Source organism: Taudactylus pleione, unplaced genomic scaffold (assembly GCF_031769625.1).
Source record: "Taudactylus pleione unplaced genomic scaffold, aTauple2 ptg000609l, whole genome shotgun sequence".
Lineage (NCBI taxonomy): Eukaryota > Metazoa > Chordata > Amphibia > Anura > Myobatrachidae > Taudactylus > Taudactylus pleione.
Genome location: NW_028285011.1, coordinates 14,342,733 through 14,356,548, shown reverse-complemented (window position 1 = coordinate 14,356,548; position 13,816 = coordinate 14,342,733). Strand labels below are relative to the sequence as shown.

Here is a 13,816-nt window from a genome sequence, read left to right as displayed (position 1 = left end):
AACAAAATGTGGAAAAAGTGAAGCGTTGTGAATATTTGCCGAATGCACTGTATATACATACATACAGTGTGTATGAGTAGATAGATAGATAGATAGATAGATAGATAGATAGATAGATAGATAGATAGATACCATTATGGGCTGGATCACACATTGGGTAATACTACCAAGATGAGTGACATAGGAAAACTATGCTTTTTAGTAAAATAAAGCATTTTTACATTCTTAAAAAAAATAATTTCAGTTTTAATTGAATCTACACCAGGAAGCACCAAACAGGGCTTCTGGTGCAATATGCCCGTGTGATCCAGTGATGAGGTAAGTCTCTTCTTTTTGCTGTCTGACACAGTTTTCTAACATTTAACCATAACCTGCCCCCACCCAATACACACACACAAAACTCCATCTAGAAATCTTGCAGCAACAGTGTAGTATAGGTAGCGTTTTGCATCAGACATTTGTGTTTCTGGACTGCAGTCTCGCCACCCAGTAGCAGTTAAGATTTATTATTTTTTCCAAAAGGCACTTGTGAGGGTATTTGGGGGAGAGGGGCTGCAGGCTAAAATTTTGCCTAGGGCGTCATGACGCCTTGCACCAGCCCTGACAGAGGGGACAGACGGACTGAGGTGACCTGGCATATGCGGGATCCAATTTACTACTCAAAATATGAAACAATCAGCAAAATAAAAATAAATAGAAAGAAAGATTGAGAAAAAAAGTTAAATAAATTAGTGTTTAAAAATGTGGTGCCTTATATATCTCATTATTTAATTAATTAAAATATTATCGGAATATGTGTATCACAATGGTCAATATAATTTAGACTGGAAAATGCAGTTACAGTAAGTCTTGGTATAAGGTATAAGAATATATCCAAGAAGCAACTGCATTTCCTAGTCTTCAATTTTGGATTACATTTTGATGAACAAAGTAATGAGATGTAATAATACACATCATCTTTTCTTTTCACTTTTTGTTTTCATTTCACTGAATTTTTTATATGTTGATCCCTATTGAATTACTATCTTACTAGACCTTGACTAGGTATCAATATATAGATACTGTAGAAGGATATTTATGAACAGAAGTTTTAAATAATCATAATACACTTTTGGGATGTGTAGACAATAATTAATTGGTCTATGGTACGACACAACCCCCCATACCATACCCCCGTCCCCCCTGATATAATTGATCAAAAGTAGGCAAGTATGAGTGATTAGTGTAATGACAGATAGCTGTGGGTATTCTCCACCATCTCCTGCTCTCCCACTTGTCACAGTGATAAGAGCCAGCACCAGCAGCATCACTGCAGCAAGCCAGTGTTAATGAGTGTGAGGGGACAGAGACACTGGATGGTGGGGGAGGGCGGCAGGGAGGGATGGGTGGTTAGCAGTGCAGCATGTGTCTCCTGTCAGCAGCTCCGTGATACAGAAGCTCAGTGATACAGGCCAGCCGGTGCAGTGTCATTAGTCAGCATGAAATTCCCAGGTTCGGTCCTGGTGTCAGTCTCCCTCTTTGTAGCAGAGACAGTGACCGCCCTGTACATAAGCAGCACATACAGCTCGGCCGGGGACAAGATTTGGCAGTCCCTGACTCTTCTCTTCTGCCTCCTGCCCTGTGTGCTGGTACAGATCAGCCTCATCTTCATCCACAGGGACCTGAGCAGGGACAGACCGCTGGTGCTGCTGCTCCACCTACTGCAGCTGGGACCCTTAGTCAGGTGAGGAGGGGGATGGTACAGCCAGGGGGGCTCCGGTGGTGGCCTCTACCACCAGACAGAACGTACATCATATGTCTGATATGTTACACCTCCCAATATAGTAACACACGGAGCTACAAAGATGCTTACCTATAGAGAGTATGAGCCTGCACCCCATCTATGTAGTGGTTACTATAACATAAAGATCACAGATAGGATGTAGACTAGAAGACCATGGGTGGTGATCAAAATATTTCCAAATGGTACAGTATATAACAAATGTTTTCATTTGTTTCACGGTAGTATTTTCTATTATGGTGTGTGTGTGTACTGACTGCTTTAAATGGCCTGAGCTCATTGTGATGAGGAGGTTGGGATGTACAATAGACCAGGTTATTTGGTACAATAAGTAACCATTATACACATCTGTAGCACATATGGACTTTTTTCAACTAAAAACATAAAACAATCATAGGCTGTAAGGCAGGTTAATGTATTTCCTACTTTGAACTCTCACATTGATGTGTTGCTAATCCTGAAATGTACTAATAAGGGATCTAATAATGGGTATGTACTTGTATGTATTGCTACATACATTATACCTATACTTTAATATCTAGAATATAAAATGGTGTGGACCTGTTTCATTGAAATGTGTAACATTCTTAACCAGTTTCCTTATTAAAGGTATTTTGCCTTGCAATTTGAAATTCAGTCATTTTACTCTGCATTCTTATTATCTATTCTATGCTATTTGTTTAGTACTCCATGTTCTATTTTAAATAAGCATTAATAAAAGTTGCTTTAATAAAAGTTATTTTAAGCAATATCATAATTTCCAAAGAAATGTTGTTCTTGATACTTTTTGCCTCTGGGAACACCACCATTTTTTCTACTAATACACCCTAGACCAGAGGTTCCCACACTTATTTAAATCATGGCGCCCTAGAGTGTCAGCATTGTTTTCACTGCACCCCTAAGCCAAAATGTTGTTATTGAGAAATTCAGAAAAAACTGTAGTAATGTAGTAAGTGAAGTAAATTGTGCTGACCTGTCATCCTTAGGGTCAGTTATGTGGTGGTGGCCAGGTTTGTGCTTCTGTTTGTCCACATATTTACAGTGCATTGACAATAAATAATTTGATTTGGTGCTGGACCAACAACCTGAGGCACCCCTGCAAGTGTCCCGAGGCACCCCAGGGTGCTACGACGCACAGTTTGGGAACCACTGCCCTAGACTTATAATTCACCTACTGTTGGTTATATACTAACTCAGTGAACATTACTATTAGTAGTAGTAGTAGTGATATTATTAATATATTTGATTGAAATAGAACCAGCATATTTTGCAGTGCTTTACAAATGGAAACAAAATAGTTGACAAAACAAGTGTAGGCATTAAAAACCATTGGCATGGCAATATCCAATATGTAGGTTGTTTCAGTGTAAAATTCACATGAACTGTTAGAGGGGTGAGAAGTCGGTAGAACATTTTGGGAATTTTAAAAAGGTCATTCAATAGTTGGATAAGCTTGGATAAGAGTAGTTTCAGAGCAAGGTTGAAGGTGAATATATTGTACAAGGGAAATAATTCCACAGAGTAGGGTACAGGTGACAAATCCTGTAACTAAGAATTGGAGCAAATATTGAGTATATTAGACATGTTTAAGTAACTCCACTTAAAAGGCATGAAATAAAGCATATCACAGCGATTTGGAATGCTTTATACTGGAAATGTATCAAGAGTCAGATGCTGGGACACAGAAATAGCGTTTTCTGCTATATTTATGGGGCAGAATGGCTTAGGCACTATCTCCCTGATATGATGTTTCAATAGTAGGCATGCAGGGATGCAGATCTTGGGTACAAAATATAAAAGAAATTGAATCAGAAGAACAAAAGAGTGTTTTTATATTTTTATTCAACTGAATGAGGAATAAATAATGTCTTACAGAACAAAGGGCCTGATTCAGCAAGGATTGCAGTTGCTAATATGCACGCAGTCAGCTGATTGTTTTGCACTGCGCATGCTTATGCAACGCAGTGCGCGTGCGTGAATCAGCCCCTGTGATCAGAACTGCGATCGCAGTGGCGATGCAGACCTATCACAGAGTTATTGACAGGAAGTGCCATTTGTGGGTGGTAATGGGGGGGTCGTCGGGCAAATGCAGGCGTGCCAGTGTGTTTCAATGACGTTGCAGGGGCGTGCATAAATTAGCCACTGCGATTCCATATGAAGCCTGAGGCCTCATAGTGTGCGCTGAAGTAAGCAATTCCTGAGTGAGGTCTGACCTGCCTTTTCTGTGCGTATGGGTCTGATGTTACTGATTATTTTGCTATGTTGCTAAAGTATACGGATGTGAGTAGGGGTAAGTGGGCGTCCTTATGTCAGGCTGTGATCGCAATGCGAATGCAATTATTTGCATATTACCATTGATATTAGCAACTGCGGTGCGTGTGTATTAGCAGAATCGCGATCCTTGCTGAATCAGGCCCATTGTGTCAATGAGGTCTATTCAGCAATGATTTTTTGCAATGATGATTCATTTCCAAATTATTTTGGTATTTCCACTTTTCAGCAATGGGTTAATGGAGAAGATCATGCAATTATCTTCTCCATTAATTCCCATATCGCAGAGTACCACACTTTAGGGATCAGCCATTGCTCTCTACAGTACTTTAACGCTTTTTTCTATTTAGCAAAGCAAAAAGCATTAAATGACTTGAAAAATCTTTACTTTATATAATGCCATCTCAGAATGGTGTTATATGAAGAAAGTCCTTAATTATCCCGAAAACTGCAGGTACAGAGGGAAATTTTCCCATAAGTCCCTGAAGGATCTTGAAACACCTCCCAAGTCTCTGTCCCTGCTTTGCGGTAACCGCCGAGGGTAAGTACATCTCCAGCCAGTCAAAACTGTCTAAACTGTTTGAAATGTGTACACAGGCTTTATATTAGTCTGCTCTGTATACATTTAGATTTATATGCTTTTATATTTAAGATGTATATATACATTTTAAATATAAAAAGCACATAAATATAAATGTATACAGACTAATATAAAGCCTGTGTACACATTTCAATCAATTTAGACAGTTTTGACAGGTTGGAGATGTACTTACCCTCGGCGGTTACCACAAAGCAGGGACAGAGACTATTCGCAAGCGTATGACTGAGCATGCGCAGAAGAAGAATCAGGAGGTTTTGAAATCAGAATAATGAAAACAATGCTGCAACATCGCAGGTACAGCGTGTTACCGTAACCGATGTCCCTGCATAAAAAATTTATGAATAGCATCCATAAAATGTAATAATTGCTAAAAACAAATTGTGACGATGTTGCCCGATAATATTCGGGGCAACATCGTCACTGTTGTTGAATAGAGCCCAATAGGAGAAAAAAATAATTTTATTATGGGACACACACAACATAGTGACTAGTGATAACATAAAATAGCTATGTTAAGGATTTCGTTCGTACATGCACTTTTCTATCACACTTCCCTTTCACTTTGGAAACATTGAATGCTATGGTGCCATTGCCACTTTGTCTTTGATGTGCAGGCACTCTGCAATGGATTTCACAGAAGTTAGTATGTTTAATTTTACATCTGCTCAGCTGCAGCTTACCATTTCTTCAACTGTATTAAATTCAGGTCAATACATGAAAAAACAAGTCATATGCACTTTCCATGTATTAACTAGATCGAGGGTAAGAATACACCTTTTACATTACTAGCGTGATATTCTAGCTCGTGTTATGAATACGACACTTATGCATGATAGATGTAATGATCACTAAATGACACTTTTATGTAGATTGTTTATAATTGTATAGCTATAGTATAGTAGACATTTTTAGGTATGCACGTATACTTTGGGTCATGCAGGGAATGCCAGTGTCTGTCAGTCTGCTAGTTAAATAAGAGCTAATTAAACACATATTTCATATACTGTCACTTTCTTTTCACCTTCATATTCAGTTTATTTTGTCCTTGTCCAACTCTCAATGGGATATATACAGTATATTCATAGAAAATCTCACCGTTGCTAGGCAATCAGCACCCAGTATGCCACCTCACTTCCCTTTTAACTTGTGAATTGTGAGGTTTCCGAAAGAAAAATAAATAAACGTCAATGAGGGAGATTTATCAAAGCGTGAAGAGGGATAAAGTACCAATCAATCGGCTTCTAACTCATTTTACAGGCTGTGGGCCTGATTCAGAGCTGTATGCAAACCTGATGGGTTATGTACAACTCCGATGTTTGGAGATCTGTACTGCATATGTTCAGATCTGTGTCTGCGACAATGATCGCAGTGCCTCCTAAGCCGGTGTGCCAATTTGGGGGCAGGGAACAGGTGGCCTGTTTTCTGTGCGTGCCTAGGCCAGTGGCTGCGTCCTTGACGCAGCTTCACTGGCCCCGGCAGTGTGAAAACACCAGGCTTCCACAGTAACCTGAGGGTTACTCAGATGACCGATGGTTACGCAGATGATCTGATGCTGCATCTTCATATGCAGCCACGGATCACAAAAGCCTGCAGTGTGTGTCTTTCTACTACAAATGCCTTTTGCTGCTTTTACACATTTCCATACAGCAGCATTGTCCACAGATGCATCTACTCTGTGAACTGCATCCATATCTGAATCAGGCACTTAGGAGACAGTTAGGAGCTGATTCGTGTGTACTATGTACTAAGGGCCTGATTCAGACCCGCTCGCAAGCGCACAGCACTCGCAAGCGATGGTCCCCCACTGCGCATGCGCACGCCGAAGCCGGCTACGGCTTGCTCGAGACCGGGCCAGCGACAGGCGCTCCGTCGCTACGGGTCTCGCACCAAAACGGGGCGGCTGTCGATTGTGATTGACAGCTCAACCCATTTTGGAGGCGGGCAGGGGGGGTTGCTGGCCAAACGGAGGCGTTCCCGAAGGAATGCCTGCCGTTTGGGGGCGGCCGCAGTAGTGAGCCGGAAGCTCACTGTAATAGAGCTGGAAGCTCACTGGGGCTTGCGATGGACGAGACCCTACCACAAGGGTCTTGTCGCAAGCCCGATGGTCACGATGGTCGCGACCATCACCTGGCCACTCGCAAAAGCTGTGGGTGGTCACCCACAGCTTAGCAAGCGGCCAGGAGGCTGGCTCTCAAAAAAAAAAAAAAGCCGCCCTGATTCAGAGCGAGCGCTCTGAAAGAGCGTCCGGCTCTGAATCAGGCCCTAAGGCTTGGAGAGAGATAAAGTACCAACCAATGAGATCCTGTCACTTTACATACTGTGTTTGAAAAATGACAGGAGCTGAGTGGTTGGTACGTTATCTTCCTCCACTTTATCTTTCTCCAAGGGGCCTATTGATCATCGGGGGCTGAATGGCCCCTGATGATTACGTTTCCAACTCGCAGTGGGGGATACTTATCACCATAGCAATTCAGCATTGCTCTGAAAAGCAGCCGCCCCTACCCCCTTATAGTAGCACTGCTACTTCAGTAGCAGCATTACTTACCTCCCCCATTGCCGGCTTCTGTGCATGTGTGAGATCATGTATGTGTAAAGCCACTGGGGAAACAGTGAGTAGGCTGCGGGGATCCCTCTACGCAACCCCGGACCTTTTCCCCATATGAAGGAACGGGGCTCCGAGAACAAGCTCCATCTGAAGATGGCATTTGTTCTCACAAGCAAACTCCAAATATTGTAAGTTTTCAGAGATGGCTGAATATTAGGCGGTCCTATTGGACCCCTGATAATGAATTGCCTGGGACATTTTAGTGATGATGTATAGGCCCCCAAGGCTTAGTACATGTACTCCTCTATCTATCTCCAAGCTTTGATAAATCTCCCCCAATGTGTTTTATTTGTAGTGGAAGAAATACAAAAGGGAATGACCCATGGGAAACCACATTGCTAAGCTGACAAGGACTTTATGTAATATTATTCTCTCTATTGCTGTGTTACTTTACATTCTGTATCACTGCATCCCGTAAGTTTGCGCAGGTGCAGAACAATTACTTGGAGACAGCGGTTAGGTATTCATAATGACATCTCAGGATGTTTCTGACCCCAACTGTGAAAAACTTAGATTTTTGCAGTTCTATAAATTTATCCAACTTTGTCCGCCCTATAGCAGGCTGCGATACAATCCGAAAATGGGCGCTTGCAAGAGAAATCTGTGTTTACTCTACAGGGTCTGGTTAAATATGGCCTTCCAGCTCTCATCCTAACCCACTACATGCTCTTTACTCCCTGTCTACCCCATCTGTGTCACTCCTGTCTGTCTGCCCCTCCCCTTTAGGATGTAAGCTCTCACGAGCAGGGCCCTCTTCCCTCATGTACTTCTCCTTATACTTTCTTCCACTCCTTACTCCTCACAAGGGCACCTAACACTTGATTGCTGACTCCCTGCTGCTCATTTTGAATGTTTAATCGCTAACGCAGAAAAGTGTATAAACCACGTCTTTGTCCTGCACTGTATTGTACTGTAAGTCACTGGATTCTTGTTCACTTATTTGTTTATGTACTTTGTAAGGTGCTGAGGAACACTTGTAGCGCCATATAAATAAAGGATAATAATAATAATAATTAAAAAATATGTCTGGTTAAATAGGGAGAAGCAGTGATCACCTCTTTTCCTGGTACAGTATATTTGACAGAAAGAGGAGTTATCAGTTGTATTGCAAGTAATTTTAGCCTTATTGCTGTATGCACTTTAACAATAGCGCAAAGTGAAGGGCATTTGTTTTACTTATTAGGAATCAAGTCAGAGCCGTAACTAGGGGGGGGGGCTAGGGGTGCGTGTGCATCAGATGACAGAGTGGGTGCTGCAGGGCCGCTCCAGGGTCATGAGGAACTAGCGGCGGTGGTGCCCGCTGCAATGAAGGGACCGGCAGCCAGTGTCAACAGCAGGCAAGCAAGGCATGCTGGTGGCTGCCACGGGAGAAGATAGGAGGCAGTTGGGTCGGAGGAGAGCCAGAGGAAGTCCCTCCCCTTCCCTCCGCTCATCACACCCGAGTGCCTCTTCTCTATGGGAAAGGTTTATTTCCCTTTCAGTAGCCGTACCTGGAAGTGACGAGGACTGAGGGCGGAAGTGCAGTTTCCTGCCCACACAGTCCACCAAAAAAAGTAAGTTGGCCCCTCGCGGGCTGGCTTTGTTCACCACGCTTCGGGCTCGGTGGCTCCCTGCGCTCGCCACAAGGTTATGTTACCCCTATATGTGCACTTGGATGGTAGGGAATGACGTTGGACACTGGCTGATGACGTCAGGGTACAGAAATTGAAGGGGATCTATACACTTCCCTTCTCTAAGTCGGTACGACTCCGCACTTCCTGCTGTTTCCACGGCACCATCAGGAGTCTGAAGTCCCAGGCATAAAGACCAGTGGATAAGAGCCTCCCTGGCCCCTGCCTGCCAGCCCAGCACTGCACATCGCATCACAGCCCAGCCCTGCCTGCTCCTGCAAATAGTAAATTAAAGCATTTTATTTCTGAATGTGTATATATATATATATATATATATATGTGTGTGTGTATATATGTGTGTGTACAGTATATATACATATAGATATATACACATATTTATATATGTGTGTATATATATATATATATATATATATATACAGTATATATATATATATATATATATATATACAGTATATATAGATATATATATATATAAATATCGGGCTGCGCTCACCAGTTTGTAGAATAGAAAACATATTCTTTGTTAAAATTGTCAGCAATAGTGTTTCTTCATTGCTGATATTTTTCTATAAAGGACTTTTTTATATATTATATATATATATATATATATTATATTTTGCATACCTCCCAACTGTCCCCATTTCAGCGGGACAGTCCCACTTTTTGGAGATTGTACCGCTATACCACCTGCAGGCCACAGTGTCCTGCAGTCCGGAGGGAGGTTGTTTGGGCACTGTCGCGCATGTGCTCTTCATCCGCGTTGAGACAGGAGACAATGGGGCTGCCCCACAGCTCTTAGAGCTCTGGCCAAGCCCACAGCATGGCAAGAACAAGGACATTACTCGCAGACCCACCCCAAAAATGGGGCTGCGTGTCAGAGATAGGGGGGGGGGGACACACCAAATACTGCTTTGCCTCGGGTGACAAAGATCCTAGTTTCGGCCCTGATCAAGTAACTGAGAGCTAATGTAAGTTATGCAGTATATCTTTATGTTAGTGATCAGCAAATTACCCATGAGAATACCACAATCACACTGATGTGAGGAGAAAATTATATTCAAATGTTTAAGGTCAGGCACTGTATATAACAATTCACTAGACTAGGAGCTATTAAAATGTAGATTGAAACCTATGGGTTAACATGCCACTTATTACACATTCATGTTATATCTTTCTTTGTAAATCTATTGTGAGATTTCATTAATAATAATTAATGATATCTTAATATTATATAGTTCAAGTAATTAGTTACTAATCACAACATTTTATTGCAAGTAATATTTATACAGATGGAGCGTGTTGTGCAACCTAGTAACTGTACAGCTTGTCCCAGCCACATGCTACAAAACAGTCCTGGCTATGCAGTGTGTGGAAATTCAATACAAAATAATATGCTGACAAGTGTCAGACTGTGGTATAGGAATCACCAAGTATTGTTTAATATATTGTTTAATATGGCTACTGTGCTGCTCTTTCCACTACAAGGTACTGGGCTAATATAAAGCCAAGATGCTTAGTAGTTGTACTCAGAATATCGATACTTGTATGCATTTTAAACTTGTAAAGTATATGTAAATAATTAGTAAAAAAAGATTACAAATATAGGCATGCTTATTATAAGTGCTCCAGCAGATAAGTTATTCAACAAGTGAGTTAGTGACTTGGATGGAGAATAGATTTGTCTCAATAAAACAAATAAAATTGTTTTTTTCCTTTTTTGTGCAGGTGTATTGAGGTATTTTTCATCTACTTCAATGCTGGCAAAGTGGAAGAACCGTATGTCAGCATCACCAGAAAGAGACAGTTGCCCAAAGGAGGTTGTAGTGATGAAGTTGAAAAGGAAGTGGGACAAGTGGAAAGAAAACTCTTTATACACAGATCTGCATTCAGCCGGGCCTCTGTCATCCAAGCTTTCCTTGGATCAGCACCTCAGCTGACCCTTCAGCTATATATATCAGTATTGCAGCAAAATGTGCCAATATCCTTGTGTAAGTAAACTCTTGCTGGTAACAGGACAGCTCGTAGCAATAGTGAAGATTTTCCTTGAGCTTATTTCAGACATTCCCTATATGTTAATAGTACTTACATAGATAAAAATGGATGATATTTTGTACATTATGATAAGTCCACAGTTCTTACGTAAAGTTACTTGACTGCCTATAACATGAAAGGAATTATCCTTATCTAGGGAGCTCCTTGGCTCTGGCATGCATGCTAATCCGGCTGCGAGTTATTACCAGGATTGCTTGCTAAACAGTATGACCACTATGCTAAATTTGGGGATCCAGGCAAGATGCCGGCGGACGGGATGCTGGACATCAGGATACTGACACCCGAATCCCGATGCCCGTCAGAACGCCGACACAGGCATGTAGTGTAGACACTGCACAACAAGTACAGTGGCTGCTGCCCAAACCGTATGCAGTGTTGCACATGGCACCAATAAATTGACACTTTTAGGTTTAGGTTCAGCAAACAATACATTTGGGTTTGTGCACATAGTATACTCCTATCTGGGCTGTTCTGCTTTGTATGCCAGGGCTGCATATTAGTCCAAGTCTGGCCTCACTTATTAACTTCCAGAAGAAAGTGGTTTCTTAAAATCCCTATAATGAGAATGTGCTGTTTAATATATATGTAATTAAAGCTTTAAAATGATCTTTTAATTTCAGGCATCTTTATGAGCATTTCCTTGCTGTCCATTGTGTATGGGGCATTACGGTGCAACATCCTGGCCATTAAAATCAAGTATGATGACTATGATATAAGCGTTAGACCAGCTGCCTATATCTGCATATTCTTATGGCGGAGCTTTGAGATTGCCACCAGAGTTATGGTACTGGTCCTTTTCAGCTCCGTCCTTCAAATATGGACTCTGCCAGTGGTGCTATTGAACTTCATTGTGTTTTTCTTTTACCCTTGGATTCTCTTCTGGCAGAGTAAGTCACCCTTTCCTGAAAACATAGAGAAGGCATTGACGAGGGTTGGCACTACCATGGTGCTCTGCTTCCTCACCTTTCTATATGCCGGCATCAACATATTCTGTTGGTCTGCTGTACAACTCAAGCTCAATGACTCAGACTTAATTAACAAGTCCCAAAACTGGTACCGTATGGCTGTGTACTATATGGTAAGATTTATAGAAAATGCTGTCCTGTTGCTGCTGTGGTATATGTACAGAACAGATGTGTACATGTATGTATGTGCCCCATTACTAGTGCTGCAGCTGCTGATTGTGTACTGTATGGCGGTTCTGTTCATGCTCATCTTCTATCAGTTCTGCCATCCTTGCAAGAAACTGTTTTCCTCAAGCATCTCACAAGGGCTGCTATCGTGCTTCAAGTTCTTGTGTTACTTCTGTGTACCTTCAAAGGATCCAAGCAATAGGGACACATTTAGGGCCAAACTATCAGATAGTTCTGATATCCATGAGCACACAAGTTGTAAGGCTGTGGATGCTCAAAATGGAAATACACATCTGGATGCATCTTCCAGTGCATAACAATGGACTTCTTGGAGAAAGACTGTATTGTCACTGTATTTTCCCACGTATAGGAACTGTATGTGATCTGCGGGCTTTAATGCATGTATAGTACTTTGTAGGGCTCCAAAATCAAGCTAACATGAGATGTTTCACATGGGTATATAGGAGATATATTTTGCAGTAAAGAAGCAGATTTGTCATATTGTATCTGCATCATGAATGAAGAACATGGCTAGTACCCAAAAACAAAAATAAGGCTAAATTGGTAAATATTAAAAAATAAGACATAAATTGGTAAATATTCACAATAGTAGTGGACTCATTATACTGTATATTATATATTGGAATGCCAAAGGTATTTGTATTATTAGTGACAAATAGACATAAACCAAACCATGCTGAAACCCTGAGAACTCCACATGGTGAACATCTATGTCCAATTTGTCAGTCCACACATTTGTTGGGAATGTTTGATGCACTATAATATTACATCATGAGTATATAAACACAAAAAGGGTAAATTATAGCTTCTGTAACACATTATGATACATTGGGTGAAGAAATTCATACTTTAAATTTGGGACTGGAACAAATTTAGGAATATCACTAGATGTCTACATGTTTCTACTAACACCTGGTCAAAAGCATGGAGCTCTTGCCTGATAAGAATGTTTTTACCAACTCAGGGCTGAATTCAATTAGAGGTGAAAAGCCGCGTTCGGCGAAAAGTTTTCACCGATTTGCACTTTTCGCCTGTTTTCTGCTTTTCGTCCTATTCAATTCCAAAACGTTTTCACCTGCGCGAAAACTCCATAGGCAAAAAGAGGCAAATAAGTTACTCCACCCACAGGCAGGCGAAATGTAGGTGCAAAATCTCTATTTTGGGGTTCAAATGTGGGAACTTGATTCAGAACCCTTTGGACCAAACAAATGAGAAAAAAAAATTAAAAAGTGTTGGAAAATTGGTTTAAAGTAGGGGGTCTGGTATTTTGGGGGGCTATAAGGTTGTGCCAGGTGTTTTTAAAAATCTTCACTTTAAAGACACCAAAATATACTAGTACCCATTTACATGTACCCCGAATTTAACTGCGGTACTTATTTTTCACAGAAAACATTGCTTTATATCATTTTTTTCACACTTATGAAAAAATGCCTATAACAGCCCTTTGACTCATTTTAAGATCACTAAATACTTTTATTAGGACATTTAATACTCTTCTATATTGATTCTCAGGGTCAGTGAGGCTTTTTTTGGGGTACAGACTGATTTCTCCAAAATATGCTGTCCTTTTCGCTAGTTTCGTTATCCACTATATTCATTCCTGTTTTGGAATTGAATAGGGAGATACAGTAAGCAGGGACACGCATGGCGAAACATCGCATCCAAACAGGCGAATACGGCGAAATCAATGCGCTTTTCGATGACCTCGGCTTTTCGTCTCTA

The 13,816-nt window shown here is 41.2% G+C and overlaps 1 protein-coding gene across 1 annotated transcript; it reads left to right on the top strand.

Annotated features, from left to right (window-relative positions):
- The first annotated feature begins 1,464 nt into the window (after window positions 1–1,464).
- Window positions 1,465–12,390, top strand: XK (X-linked Kx blood group antigen, Kell and VPS13A binding protein). The gene is made up of 3 exons (XM_088454073.1): window positions 1,465–1,723; window positions 10,614–10,876; window positions 11,561–12,390. Exons 1-3 carry the CDS (start codon window positions 1,479–1,481, stop codon window positions 12,388–12,390), a joined length of 1,338 nt encoding a protein of 445 aa, XP_088310199.1. The 5' UTR covers window positions 1,465–1,478.
- Window positions 12,391–13,816: the final 1,426 nt, after the last annotated feature.